This window comes from Octodon degus, unplaced genomic scaffold, assembly GCF_000260255.1.
Source record: "Octodon degus isolate 3935 unplaced genomic scaffold, OctDeg1.0 scaffold00089, whole genome shotgun sequence".
NCBI classification, from domain to species: Eukaryota; Metazoa; Chordata; class Mammalia; order Rodentia; family Octodontidae; genus Octodon; species Octodon degus.
In genome coordinates this window covers 7,889,957-7,905,310 of record NW_004524665.1, presented here as the reverse complement: position 1 = coordinate 7,905,310, position 15,354 = coordinate 7,889,957, and the positions used below count along the sequence as shown (strand labels likewise).

At 40.8% G+C, this 15,354-nt stretch overlaps 1 protein-coding gene and 1 pseudogene across 1 annotated transcript in view; both read right to left on the bottom strand.

Annotated features, from left to right (window-relative positions):
- The window catches only part of Rbm44 (RNA binding motif protein 44), a 57,555-nt gene that overhangs the window by 5,828 nt on the left and 36,373 nt on the right, over positions 1-15,354 (bottom strand). The window contains exons 10-15 of the mRNA XM_023722068.1: positions 14,472-14,598; positions 11,317-11,399; positions 11,148-11,221; positions 9,681-9,954; positions 8,314-8,459; positions 8,047-8,185 (exon numbers count right to left, since the gene is read on the bottom strand). Coding sequence (XP_023577836.1) covers positions 8,062-8,185; positions 8,314-8,459; positions 9,681-9,954; positions 11,148-11,221; positions 11,317-11,399; positions 14,472-14,598 — 828 coding nt within the window. The 3' untranslated portion in view covers positions 8,047-8,061. The remainder of the gene's footprint in view (positions 1-8,046; positions 8,186-8,313; positions 8,460-9,680; positions 9,955-11,147; positions 11,222-11,316; positions 11,400-14,471; positions 14,599-15,354) is intronic.
- On the bottom strand, positions 4,924-5,962 carry LOC101581173 (annotated as a pseudogene).

The window sequence follows — 15,354 nt, the reverse complement described above, 5'->3', positions numbered from 1 at the left end:
TTTTTTTTTTTTTTTTATTCTTAATATATGGTATTTTCTTAGAAGTCTGAGAAACTGCTTGCTGAGTTCCACAAAGATGCCTACGGGGATTTTTATTAGCATATCCCTGAATGCACTGAGCAAGATGAAGAAAACGAGTATATTTACACTTCTGAGCCTTTTAATCCAGACAGAAAATATACCCCTCAATTTATTTAGAATTTATTTTCTCTCAACAGTTTAGTTTTCACATAGAAGTGTTGCATATCTTCTGTTAAATATATTCTTGGGGACTTGGTATCATAAATGGTACTATGAACATTTTATTTTTTTTTATTTTAGGGAAGGATCTAAGGGTGTCCTGGGTCTTACTACTAGATTGGACTCAGTGAGTCTCCTGTTTACAGCCTCCCAAGAGCTGGGATTACAGGCGCACACCACCATGCCCAGTCTCAATTGCCATCTCAGTGCGCCCCGGGGGTGAGGCCGGCACGGCAGGCCCGGGGATCAAACCCCTGATCCCTGTGCCTACCTGCAGGCGCTTTAATCCACTGAACTATTTGGCCAGCCCTACTATGAACATTTTTAAAAAATAATTTTCATGACACTATGGGCATCATGCAGAATTATGACTGATTTGAGAACTGTTTTTATATACAGCAATCCTTTTGAATTCTAAGTCTGTATTCAGAATTTTTGGGATTTCATAGGTATAATATGAAAGGCCCCATGGATGAGAGTTGTATTTTTTCCATCCAGATTTCTACTTTTGTTTTCTCCCCTATTTTGCTAGTAGAATCCTCAGGACAATAGTGAGCAGGAGAGGCTGTGTTCACATTCCATTACCCACGTTCTGTTCTATAATCCATTGTAAAGTACATGGCTGCTGCTAGAGACAATTTCTCTAGAACTTTAGCATTTTATGTCCTGTCCTCGGGGCACTGGCAGCATGTCTGTCCTATAACATCATTTCCAAGAATGGTGGTAGTGCTCAGCCTCAGACAATAAAATCTCACTTCACCAGGCTGTCAGGCCAGCACTTGGAAACAGAAATGCACAAGGTCTTCTGGCATTTTCTATAATCGAAGACTGGAAACATCTACATATTGGCCTTTATACAGTTACAACTTGGTCTGTGGTCAAGAGAAAGTTCATGCACTGTCTAGTACTTCATATCTCCCTCCATGATAAAGGTCTGACAGTTCTCTTCAGCCCATTTCAGTAACTTAATTTACACTGCCTAATGCATCCTGCCACATGTGCAGGCAGTCACCTCCTTAGCAGAACAAGGGAAAAAATTAATGTTCTGGCTACTGCTATTGCTGTGACGAAACACTGTCTTTTGTTCTGACTTAAGTCTATTTTTGAACTTGTCTAGTATCAAGCAAGTTCACTTGTTAGCTTGCCAGGCAAAGTAAATCTCAGTCCAAGGGATCGCTCACTGTCAAATTAAGGAAGCACTCCTTTCCCCTTCAACAATGTTATCGGGTATTTACTTCTGTAACTAAAATCACAAGATGATTTCTCATCTTTATTCATATAGTAAATGACACTTGTCTTCTACTGTTACTTAGATCAACCTTGCATTTCTGGAGTAAAGTCAATTTGACCCTAAAGAATTGCTCCATTCAGATTATTAGATTCAGGTTGCTAACATTTTACTTGTGAATTTTTGCATCAAGGCCTTTGAGACTGGCCTGTTAACCCTTCATTCTTGTGAGGCTTCTTCCTAGTGCTGATGTCAAGGCTGTTGGTTTCTCTGGAAGATCTTAAAAACTTGAGATTTTCTTCTTTAAATACTTGAATGAATAGATTTCTTTAAGTAAGACATATATTTTAATATGTTCTCATGTCATTTAATTGCATTTTTAAGTTTCCCATGTAATCTAAAACTTTAAATGTACTAAAATAATTACAATAACACATTATATTTTCTTTTTTTATGTACCTAGTACAGGGCCCACAGGGTCTCACTCACTACACAGATAGGACTCCAAGCGAACCTGTTTTCAACCTCCTAAGCATTGGGATTAATTATATTTTCAATGTCTATAAAATCTGTAGTTATGTTTCTTTCTTGGAAAGTTATTACCTTGGCTTTTTGTGACTTTTAACTATTTTTTTCTTAAGCTTCATCACATATCATTTAATATAAGTTCATATTTAAAAAGCTGATATAAAAGAAATTTTAGTCTATTTCTTTTGAGAATCAACTTTTGGTTTTGCCCATACTCCTTATTCCCTGTCTGTTCTTTATTTTCCTGTATTTTTTGAGTGTCTCTGTGTTGCACTGACATCTGGGCTTACGTGACCCTCCAGCCACCCGCTTCCCAGCAGCCAGGAGCACACCTGATACGAGCAGCCAGGTATCACCATGCCTCGCTTGTGCACCTGATGTTATTTCTACACTTCAGGAACTTCTACATTTCAGCATTTCTGTTTTTATACTTCCTTTGGGTCAGATAATCTTTTTCCAGATTTCTTGAATTACACACTTTGGTCATCAGGGTTCCGTTACTTGTTTTATGAAAGAGCCATTCAGGACTGTCCATTTCAGCGAGCAGTTTTCACTGCATCTCTCAGGATCGACACGGACCATCCTTGTTATCCCTCCCTAACATGCGTGTTCTCATTTTCATGATTCCCGGCATGCATCCCACTGGGATTCAGAAGCACGTTTCCCACAAGGCTGCTCCTGTTTATCACTTTGTGACTGACATCCCAGTTAACGGCACCGTGATCAGAGAAAACGCTGCTATTGCAGTCCATTACTCCTCGTTGAGACTTAGTTTATAGTCTAATATGCAGTTGTCGTTTGTGAAAGTCCAAGTGACCCGAAGAGTCTTTAATTTGCAGTCTTTGTTATGTTCTATATGCTTTTGTCCAGGAAATGAAGCGGATTATTAGGGTAGTTCAAATGTTCTAGATTACTGCTATTTTTTGTGTCTGTGTTTTCTCACAGGCAGTTCTGTTAAAATCTCTCATGATAACTGCAGACCTGCAGTTATTTCTCTTGAAAGTTCTGGAAGCATTCACTTTTATAAATTTTGAAGGTATTTTACTGGATGTATTCAAATTTAGAGTTGTCAGTTATTTACGTAGTTGGGGTGTTTCTTTGGTACTGGTGATTGAACTCAGGACCCTATGCTTGCTCGGCAGGTTCTTATGTTGCTGAGCTATCTTTCTGGCAGTTATTTCTGATAAACTTAATATTTCTTTCTTAACAATTTTACTCCTTTAACATTTACTTTGAGTGTTAATAAAGTATAGTTATTTCTTTTTCTATGCTTTTCTTATATCCTAGTATTTCACATATTGAGATACTATATGTTTAAAACTTCATTCTGATAATCTGTTTAATACACACACACACACACACACACACACACACACAGTGAAAAACCAGGTTTTTAATCATCTCACTAAGTATGTTCTACTTATCCTAATCATTCTATGTATTGTATCCTTTTACTTTTCTTTCTTTCTTTCTTTTTAACATATTTGGTATAGGGTCTCATTTTGCAGCTCAGGATTCATGGTGACCCTCTTGTCTTCAGCCTCCCCTCGCTGGATTACAGGTGTGTGCCACCATGCTCAGACTCAGTGGCCTGCTCAACATGTCTGTGGGGGAGGTTGATGTAACATGCAGTGCAGGGATTTTTTCTTTTTAATTTCAAAGTTTATTACAATAAAAAACACATTGTCATTTATCCTCCACAACATACCTCCAGTTACATCAAACATAATAATCCCATCATTCTTGCCACTTTCTGAAGCAGTTCTGGTAGTCCTCTTTCATAAGTTTCTTTTCTTTTCTTTGTACCAGGAATCAAATTCAGGACCTTGCACTTGCCAGGGAGGCACTTGTGCTGCTAAGCTATATTTCCAGACTCTCTTGTAACTTCCTTCCTTCCTTTCTTCTTTCTGTCTTTCTTTTTTTTTGTCTTTCTCTTTCTTTTTATTTTTCCCCATAATTTTATTGAGAAACAAATAGAAATGAGACAGTTTCAAATCAAATTGGTAGGACAGTTCCAATAATTAACACATTGCATACTCTCTTCCTAGTAGTTATTTGCTGTACAAGATGCAGACATGATATCCTATTTACAAATACTATTAGAACAAATCCCTCTATTCATTAAGAGAATGTAACTATATATCCTAACCATTTTGAATACATAGATACAAAATGGACATTCATTTGTATCACCTTTGTTTAGTTCCGTCATTTGAATATTATAGGTGTAAACTCAGCAAAATATTCTAAAAGAGTTCAGTAGTCCATAACAGTATTGGGTCTTCCGCTTGACTGGCAATGTCAGAAATTGTTGACCTGAGTCCCCTACAGCTCAACATAACACCATGGCTTTACTTCTTATACTTCGTTTTTATACTTTTCTGCTGGCTGGTTAAGACCAAGGTAAAGCAAGACCTATGCTACAAAAGTTGTAGCTTTTGGATCTGATAAGGTCAGTCAAATCCCCTCAGGATTTATCCTGAGATCCTGTACCTCAGATTATACATCCTTTGTCAGTGTCAGCCATGTGGATGAGTCACAGCAACTGCTTGGCCAATGTAGTGCTGGGGATTGAACGCTGGTCCCCACACTTGCCTAAGCAGGCACTTTTAGTCCTCTGAGCTATCTTGCCTGCCCTTGTCTTTTTGAGACAGGGTCTGGCTATGCAGTTCAGGCAAGTGTTGAACTCACTTTGTAGCCCAGGCTGCCCTCAAACTAGTAGCAGTCCTCCTGTCTCAGCTTCCCGACTGCTGGGAAACAGTTGTAGTTGTGAGCTACCATGTCCAGCTCTCCTTTTTAACTTACATTTAGAGTGTATTTTATTAGTCCACATGACATCTACTGTACTATCAAGGGAATTATGTACTTTTCTTTTTATTTTTTTTGGAGGGTGGAAGTGATTTTGCTTTTATTTCTGTCACTGTAGCTCAATCATGAAACGTCAGTGATTCATTTCTGGAGTGGAATGGAAGAAGGCACTGTGCATGCTTCGGGGCACAGCCGCCTGAGGGGCACAGGGTGGGCTCACTGCAGCAGCGCAGGAGCACCGACTGCCCTGCCAGCAGGTAGGTGATGTTGTGTGAGTGAGACAGCTGGTATGAGATGTCCTCGGCAGCTTCCAGTTTCCGCAGCTTGATCAGGCCATCACCAGCAGTGGCCAGTGACTTGGTGATCAGCTTGGCTGCCTTGGAGTCGCCCTCTGCAGAGATGAGGGCCGCCTTCTTCTGCTGCTCAGTCTTTTCCACCATGAATCTGGCCCTTTCCGCTTCCTGTTGAGCCACCTGTTCGGCTTCCATGCCTTCTGTGAACTTCTTCCTGAAGGACAGATGCATCAAGGACACACCTTCTGGGATAAGGCCAAAGGTGGCCGCTCGCTCTGTGAGGTGGTCACTCACCAGCATTGAAGCAAGTCACCGGGGACTTGAGGATCTTGGTGGTGATGGATGGCAGCATGCACTCGTCGTAACCCTCACCGATGCTGGTGAAGATGTGGGCCGCTGGCTGGTGACGGGCCAGAAGAGGATGCGCAGGGTGATGTCAACATTCTGCAAATCTTTGCTGTCAGCGATGACCAGCACGTTATAGGGTCGAGGGCAGCAACCCAAGATAATTGGCTTCTGTACCCATGAGATGAGAAAGTGAGTGCCTTCCCCTACCGCGATGTCCTGCACTCCACAGAATTACTCAAAGATGACTGCTCTGTGCCCAGTGTGCATTGTATAAGGCAGAGTTCAGCACACCGCCTGCCACAGCTAAGGCCAGGCCGAACTTGTTGATGGATTCAAACACTTTCACAGCCATGTTTCCTTCTGCGGGCCCCCCTCATGCCACTCTCACCTGCTCCCATTCTGACCTCCTTATCTATACTTTTTCTTACTGTGATAAAAGTGTACACCTCACTACACACATTAACACTGCGCAACAATCACTGTTATCAGTCTTCAAAATACTTTCACCTTCCTAATGCGAAACTCTAGAACCATTAAACACTATATTCCCCTCTTCTCAGTCTTTATCTCTTTTTTTTATTTTTTTATTTATTTTTAATTTTTTTATTTGTGGCCAGCTCAGCCCACCCTGGGGGTGGGGCTAGTGTTGCATGTGGTGCTGGGGATCAAACCGTGGTCCCATTAGCTTTTGCCTAAGCTTGCCTAAGCAGGTGCTTTAGAACACTGAGCTATCTCACCAGCCCTCAGTCTTTATCTCTTGTGTCTTTGAATATAATGCATTAGCAACCCCTTTCAAAGCTTAGCAGCTTAAAATAACAGCCATCTATTCACTCTTTTAATGCTGTTAAGTAGTGATGGATTGATTCCTGTAGATGATTTCTACCATCTCAGATGGGTCCACTAGTGCATCTGTGGGTAACTGCCAGGCGAGGCAGGCTTACCTGCTGATCTATGCTAGTCTCTCTTATATGCACAGGGGTAGACAAACTATAGGCTAGATTGCCTTGGCTGTCTTCCACATAGTTTCGTGCCATTTGGTAGGCTTCTGGGCTTCCTCACACGCATGCAATAAACTTCTGAGAGTGATTTTAGGAAATGCATAACTTGTCAAAGCAAGTTATAAAGCTGACTCAAGTTCAAGGCGGTAGGAAGATTCAGCTCCTTGAGATGTGCTTCAACACCCTTTCCACTGCTATAATTCTACCAAGATCCCATTCTCCTGGCTAAAGAGCTATCAAAAGAGAGCTCCTGGCCCTTAAGCTCCTGGCTGCTCCTCTGTGAATAGTACTAGAGGAAAACTGGTCTTAGGTAGGGCCGGCCAAATAGCTCAGTGGATTAAAGTGCCGGCTTGGGCAGACATAGGGGCTGGAAGTTTGATTCTTGGGCCTGCTGTGCTGGCCCCATCCCTGGGGCATGCTAAGATGGCAATTGAGACTGGGTGTGGTGGCATGTGCCTGTAATCCCAGCTCTTGGGAAGCTGTAAACAGGCAGATCACTGAGTTTGATCTTGTAGTGAGACCCTGAACACCCTGTAGACCCTTCCATTTAAAAAACCAACATGGGGCTGGTGAGATGGCTCAGTGGTCTAAAGCACCTACTTAGAACAAGCTAAGCCAAGCAAAGCAGAGGGACCGCGGTTCAATCCCCCAGCACCACATGCCAGCCAGCCCCGCCCCCTGGTGGGCTGAGCTGGTCACACACACACACACTAAATAAATAAATAAATAAATATTTAAAAAAAAAATAAAAAAAAATTTAAAAAAAACAACAAACAAACAAACAAAAAAAACCCCACTGGGTATATTTCTCTGAAACTCATCTTCTTACTATCCTGTCCTAGTAATTGATCATTATCTTGATAGCTTTTCAGTGTTTTTAAATGGGTTTTTCACATTTATTCAGTTTTCTTGACTGTTCTCAATGGAATGTTCATTTGAGTCACCTAGACACCTCCACCTGGAAGCAGACCTTCTAATCCACTATTTTGAGGAAAAGGATTCTATGTTGATTTGTATAATTTTAAAAACCATACAGTATAGACAATTTTTTTAATATTTCTTTCTTTAAGCACCACTGGTGGTTTAAACACAGTGAGTCAGTCACCTACCATAATGTGCAGACTATAAGGAGTCTTGCAGAAAGAAAGGCCCACTGGTGGGAAAATGAGGCCTCTCATTGAGAACCCTGTGAATGGGCATCTGGCGGGGAGCTCTTCCAGCTTAGGCAAACCTCTGCTCTACCACAGTCAAACTGACATCTTTGCTGCAATATGTGAGACCTGCAGCTAAACCACCCTGTTAAGCCAGTGTGCACCCTAATCTGCAAACTCTGAGATGATACATGTTGTTTATGACAATTTTGGAGTAATTTGCTTTGTATTAGTAGTTAACTGACACAATGTTTTTTGGTGCTGGGAACTCAGGGCTTTGCATTTGCTAAGTACACATTTTACTGCTGAGCTACATCCCCAGCTTTGTAGTGTTTGTTTTAAACTTTAATAATATTGTTTTAATATATTAATATTTTCACTTAAAATTATTTTTATATGAGAAAATGAAATAACTTATAACGTTTAAATATAAAAGAATTTAACCACTTTACCTGTTTTGTTTACTCCTAAGGGGATGCAGAGTTTTTCAGAACAGACGAAGTCATTCCCACAATAGTACTAATAGATAAGCCATTGAGAAAGCCTTTATGATTCATTCTCACTTGCTGAAGAGCGTCTATGATATGGTCTCTGTGGGAAAGGAAACATACGTCAGCATTCCCCTTAGTAACATCTTCTGAACATCAGTAAATTATTGAAGTGAACTACATTGTTACAGAAAAGTTTTAAATTATTTAAAACATGCTTTAAGTTATTACCTGCTAACTTCTGGATGCAGTTCAACCAGCTTCTTTATGATCTTGGTAAAGCTACTAAGGTTCAATGTATTTGGAGGTATGAACTGAACAGGTATTTTTGGTGGAAACTGAGCAGATTCAATCTGTTTACAATTCTTCTTAGCATCCTAAATGAATGAACAGAGTAATTATAAAAATAAGAGATAAGGGAGACAGGATACTGCTAGAAAGGTGAAAGAACCTGGAATGACAGAGATGCTAACTGGAAGCTTCCCTATCTATGCAACCTAAGACAACACACTCCTGCCTGAAGCTCATGGGGCCCTCTTGATCTTTGCCACCCTCATGACTACGGCTAACTGGCTGGACCAAGAGTCTTGTCTCCTGAGCTACTAAACAACAAAAGCACAGGCTAGGTCAGGTCTACTTCCTGCCTAAAAAACGTGGAGCTGGCATATAGAGCAAAAGTGTGAGTCAAATGATCGCATGGGCTTGACCAGAGACACTGAAGAGTTAGAACTACTACACAGAACAAAACCAACTGAAGTAGAAACAGCCTCAGGCAAAGGAAACTAGCAGACAGAGAAGCAGGAAAAGGAGCACAAAAGGATGCAGAAGTAGTGGCCACATGGACCACATGAGCAACAAGGCAAAAGACAGGGTCCCCAAACCTCCAGCTTAGGCTGTCTATACCCTAAATGTATGCTGTCTCCTTTTTACCACGCTGATTGAAACTATGTACACCAAATCCATCCTAAGCATGCAGTCAGAGATGAAAAGATTTTCTTTTTTTTTTTTGTATTTTTAGTACAGGGTCTACAGGGTCCCACTACATAGACTGGACTCAATAGTGATCCGCCTGTGTTCAGCCTCCCAAGAGCTGGGATTACAGGTGTGCCCTGCCACGCCCAGTCTCAATCCATCTCAGTGAGCCCTGGGGCGGGGCTGACAAGGCACACTGGGGATCAAACCCCTGCCACTGTGTTTGCCTAACTAAGCAGGTGCTTTAATAAGCTATTTGGCTGGCCCTGATAAAAGATTTTTTAAAAGGATGGCCAATATCAAAATGCCAAGTTGTAACTAGGGACAATGAAAGCAACAGGTTAAAAATGGAAGTTGGAATATTAAGAACCAAATAAAGCAACCAAAATAAATTTGAGATATTGGATATAAACCACTCCACTAAGTTTGCCTAGCATGTGGGAAGCCCTGGGTTCAGTCCCCAGTACCAGAAGGAAACAACAAAACAGCAACAGCAACAACAAACCTCAGTTCTGATCCATGTTCTCACTCCTACCTCAACATGGCTGGTGCCAGAGGTACTTACTCTACACAGACAGGTATACCGCATGTGTGAGACCATTTCTGGGGTCATTTATGAAACTAACCTGGCCCAAAGGCAAAAGCTTACTGTCTTGCTCAGACATCATCTGCCTCAGCCTAGTTCTGGGCAATGCAAAAACAGAGGAGGCTGGGTTCATTTCTTTGTTCATACTTTTCTCCAAATTACTTGAACCTCTTTTTGAGGCAAGTGGTGACATGTACTCTCCGTGAGTTTTAACAAGTCTCACATTTACTGATTTTCCATTTATTTCTATTCCATTCATTTCTTCCACAGCCATCTTTGCATCGTGGTTTTTGTTAAAAGAAAGAGATGCATATCTATAGTATAAAAGCACAAGACCAAAAAGTTAATCATAATTTTACCTTAAACCTTGTAATTACTGACTAAGTATGTCTTTCATAAGAATAACTGCTCTTAAAAATATAAAAGTTGAGCCGGGGAGATGGCTCAGTGGAATAAGTGCTTCCCTGGCAAGTGCAAGGGCCTGAGTTCAATCCCCGGTTCTGCCAAAAAAAAAAAAAAAGTTACTCCAGGTATGGTGGTGCATACCTATACTCCCAGCACTTGGGAGGCTGAGGCAGAATGTCAGAGATGAAAAGATTTTCTTCCTTTTTTTGTTATTTTAGTACAGGGTCTACAGGGTCTCATTACGTAGATTGGACTCCTAGTGATTCTCTTGTGTTCAGCCTCCCAAAGAGCTGGGATTATAGGCATGTGCTGCCACGCCCAGTCTCGATTGCCATTTTAGTGCACCACAGGCATGGGGCTGGCACAGCATGCTGGGGATCGAACCCTGGCTGCTGCATCTGCCTAAGCAGGTGCTTTAATCCGCTGGGCTATTTGGCTAGCCCAATACCAACAATATTATTAGGTCAAATTAAAAAAGCACATGATCTTAATTGACTACATTTAAGATAAACACTTTTAATAAATTTCAATATAACTATAAACCCTTAATAAGTGCTTTTGTATTTGAAATAAATAGCCACATTTTAAAATGGTAAAACAGTACAATCATTTCTACGAAGTTATCACAGTTGTTATCTGGTATTTTTTTAATCTGGTATTTTTGAATAATTAAACATCATAGAGAGTACCAATATGCATACTGGAATTCATTACATATAGATGATATAGCCATCTACCGAAAAAATAAAAAAAAACACTGAAAATTCAAGTCAGAAATAATAAAATTAAAAACTTTTTTGAGTACCTGATGTGTGCCAGGCTTAATTTCTAGTATATTTAACTTTTATAATTTGTGGCAATGCTCTAAAGACACTATTATCATTAATAGGTGACAGAGGAAGAGGCTGAAGTATATAAAGGTAAGTAATTTTCCCAAATTCAATCATCAAGTTATTGATAGAAGTGGGAGTTGAGACAAAGTCATGTACTTTGGAGCCCATTTTCTTAACTGATGCACTCTGCTTCCCCTATGAATTGGTATGTAACAAGACAGCACACAAAAATCAGTAACTTTCCTATGTGCCATCATGAACTTACACACCTGTAAGTAGTGGAAGAATCATGAATTGAGATTTCAGAAACTTGATATTTCTGGAAATGAGATCTCAAATCAGCCTACAGGAGAAATACAAAATGTGAAAGGTAGAAGAAATAATCATAAATAATCAATAAATTTGAAAATGAAGCCCCCTCAAGAAATCCTAACATACCTCAGATACTGAAGGGCAGAGACCACCAACATGTACCAAAAACCCTTTATCTCTTTCTAGGGGTTCAATATTCTTCATTTGTGCTTATATAAAAACATAAAACAGAAATGACCATTACTCTATTGTTATTTATAAGAAACTATGAATGTTCGATCCATGGTTTTGTCTGTAATTACAAAATTTACTTAAAAAATCATCAGCAAATACCAGCAGTGGACTGAAAACAATAACCTGGAATATAACTAAGGTTTCTGGGCCCTAGACATTTTGTCTCATAAATAGTTGGATTGGTAAAAAAAAAAAAAAAAAAGTTCGATTGGATGATACTAAGTCTCCTGGAGATCGTGGCCAGAAAGCTTTCTTCATACACGTTCCTTCACTCAAGAAACAGCCTATCAAGAAAACCTTTGTATCAGATAAAAGTCAACATCATATATATAATTTTGAGCAATATCAAAGGTACATAGAAAAGCAAAGAGCATTATCCTAGAAATTCCAAAACTAGGATTACAAACATTGCCTTTTTTTTGGGGGGGTGGGAGCGGGCAGGGGACGACCAGGGATCGAACTCAGGCCCTTGCACTTGCCAGGGAAGCGCTTATTCCACTGAGCCATCTCCCCAGCCCCTCAAACATTTCTTGTTTAATAACAATATTCAAAATTTTTAGACTGCATTTTAGGGTCTCTGTTGTGAAGACAATCTAGTCTAAAATCAAAATAAAAGATTCTCTGAGGGCAGTGAGAGCTCAGTGGACTAAGCTGCTGCTTAAGCAAGCACAGAGACGGGGATGTGATCCCCAGCACCACATGTCACACCGGCCTTGCCCCCAGGAATGCTGAGCTGGCCACTGAGACCATGCCTATAATCCCAGCACTGGGATTACAGGTATACACAGGATTACAGTGTATACCTGTAATCCCAGCGCTGGGGAGGTTGAAAATAGGAGGATCACTATGAGTCTGAGCTGTGTAGTGAGACCTTGTACCAAATACATTAAAAAAAAAAAACACAGAAAAAGAAAAAAGAAACTTAAAAGTTCCCTGAATTGAGATTGAAATTATAATCAGAGTAGGGAGCACAAAAATATTTGTTGAATGAATTCTGAAGAGTAGCCTTTAGGTTCATGATTTTTTTTTTAATGTTTACATAATGGGAGATTTGTAAATTTTATTCTTTTCTGTAAATAATAGAAAAAGAGGGGGAGAGAAGAGAAAGAAGGGAAGGAAGAGGGGATGAGGAGCGCAGCAGTTACTGTGTGCATCCTGCACTCCAGGCGAGACGCCAGCCATCACCTGCGTCACTGCATGGAATTCTCACAGCCGCCTTGTGAGGTGGTTATTATTATTTTCATTCTACAGATAGGGACAATGAAGCCTCAGTAGTCTTGAAAAAATGAACTAGCACGTGGTGGTGCTACATTCAGCCAGAACCTCTCATTGTAGGTAAAAGAGTACCTAATCTTCCTTAACTTACTTCATTTACGTTGTTGATCTTTTTTGCTATTAACATGTCCGAAAGAGAAAACAATGAAGCTATCTTTACAATTTACTCTGGAGTGAGGAAGGAGTAGTTTCAGTAAAAAAAGGGCAGAAGACTGATGTTCTCAACTTTTCCCTTCCCTAGCCCAATACAACTGTCTACCCTATGCACTGGGCACTGGCCCTGAGCAGCACAGTGTCCTCATCTGGGCGAGCAGGTGCTGAAGTAAAAGCGTGGGAGCCGCCAACACAGCAAGCATGCGAGATACAGCCGGGACTAAGTGGTGATGGTCACCGACACCCAAGGAGGGAAAGATGATTCCAATAAAAGTAGATGTGACAAATCGTCACACTAAAACTAGATAATTGGTTTTTTTTGTGTGTACTAAACGTACATAAATGAAAAGATACGTAAAAGAATGGTCACTGCGAGTGGTTATTACTGGTTGGAGAAACCAGCTAATTTTATTTTTAAAAATCTTAATAAGGGGCCGGAGAGATGGCTCAGTAGAATAAGTGCTTCCCTGGCAAGCGCAAGGCCCTGAGTTCAATCCCCGGTTCGGGAAAAAAAAAAAAAAAAAAAATCTTAATAAGGGGCCGGAGAGATGGCTCAGTAGAATAAGTGCTTCCCTGGCAAGCGCAAGGCCCTGAGTTCAATCCCCGGTTCGGGAAAAAAAAAAAAAAAAAATCTTAATAAGATTTCCTTCTATAAACAGGGGAAAAAAAAATCAATACATCTACTACTACTATGGAAAACCTATCCAAGAAACAGATAGGAAGTTAAGAAAGGTAGCATAAATATCATTAGAAATGGCATAAGGGAGACTGGAACAGTGGCGCACACCTATAATCCCATTACTCTGGGAGGCTGAGGCAGGAGGGGCTCAAATTCAAGCACAGATCTGAACAACTCAGAATTTAGTGATATCCTGTCTTGAAAATGATTCTTTTTTTTTTTTTTTTTGCAGAACCGGGGATTGAACTCAGCCCTTGTGCTTGCCAGGGAAGCGCTTACTCCACTGAGCCATCTCCTCGGCCCTTTTTTAAAAAATTTTTTTTTTTTTTGAAAATGATTGAAGAATGTAACTCACTGGGAAGGCACTAGTTCAATTCACCAGCAAAAAAGAACACTAATTATAGATCTTGGCAAAATTGTATCGTAAGGTATTAATGGCTATCTGAAGGTGAAAACATTCCTTACATAAGACAAAACTGTTGAAGTAAGGAAAGCAATGTTCACTGCTCACACAAACAAGACCCTTAGCACTGGATGCCTGATACATTGAGGGGCTGACTGGACTGACCATGTACCTGCCCTGGAAAATGGCTGCTGGGGTTCAGAAGGGGGCCCCAGAAGGCCGAGGCAGATCTGAGTGGAGGACAGCACTGCCTGGCACCTACCTGATGACCAAATCCTGCACCTAAGGTTTAAGTAGTTTTCTGAAAGAGAAATGAACATTTAATACTGACTTGCTCTTTAAAAACTGACCTCAACCCAGTCAATTTTCTTGTTTTAAAAATATTTGTAAAGAAAAGCCATAGACAGGAACAAAATACTACAACCCAATCTCCCAAATCAATGCAGAAGCAAAGCAAACAAGCACGCACACACGCACGCACACACCATTTTCAAGTAAGTTGGGTTAGAATTTCTCAGTAAACTCTGAAAAACCAACCTGCCGCAAACTTCGGATTCCATCTGTCATGATCTATTTGATTTTCTTCTATTCCTGAGGAGTCAACTCCTGTCACGTTCTCTTTAGCATCAAACCAGTCCTCACTGACTTCATGGTCATTTCTGCACTCTAGGACATTGAACACCAATGAGTTCCGAGTTATGTGTGATGTTTAACCCTCTGAAATCCTAGATCTAACTATTTTCTACAGAATAACAGTAACTAGGGCCAGCCAGATAGCTTAGTGGACTGAAGTGTCTGCTTAACCAGATGCAGGGCCAGGGGTTTGAGCCTGGGTATGCTGTGCCAGCCCCGCCCCTGGGGCATGCTGAGGTGGAGATTGAGACTAGGCGTGGTGGCGCGCCCCTATAATCTCAGCACTTGGGAGGCTGAACAACCAGGAGAATCACTACAAGTCTGATTTATGTAGTTAGACCCTCTAGACCATGTATTAAATACATTTTTTTAAAAAAAGAATAACAGTAACTATCTTTAAGAAATTAAGGGAACTTGCAGGTTTAGCTCAGTTGTTTAAGCCAGTCAGGCTTGCCGGACAGTGGCTTGATCCCCAGCTCCACATGCCATACCACACCTGCCATTAAGGTAGTTTTTTGAGCCAGCCCCCCCCAAAAAATAAATAAATAAAAAATAAAAAAAAAACAGCTCAGCAGATTAAAGCACCTGGTCAGGCAGGCACAGGGGCCTGGAGTCTGTTCTCTGGTACCACCCCCGGGGCGTGCTGAGATGGCGACTGAGACTGGGCATGGTGGCACGTGCCTATAATAATCTCAGTGCTTGGGAGGCAGAAAACAGGAGGATCACTACAAGTCTGATCTATGCGGTGAGACCCTGTACACCCTGTACATCCTGTCCTAAGTAAACT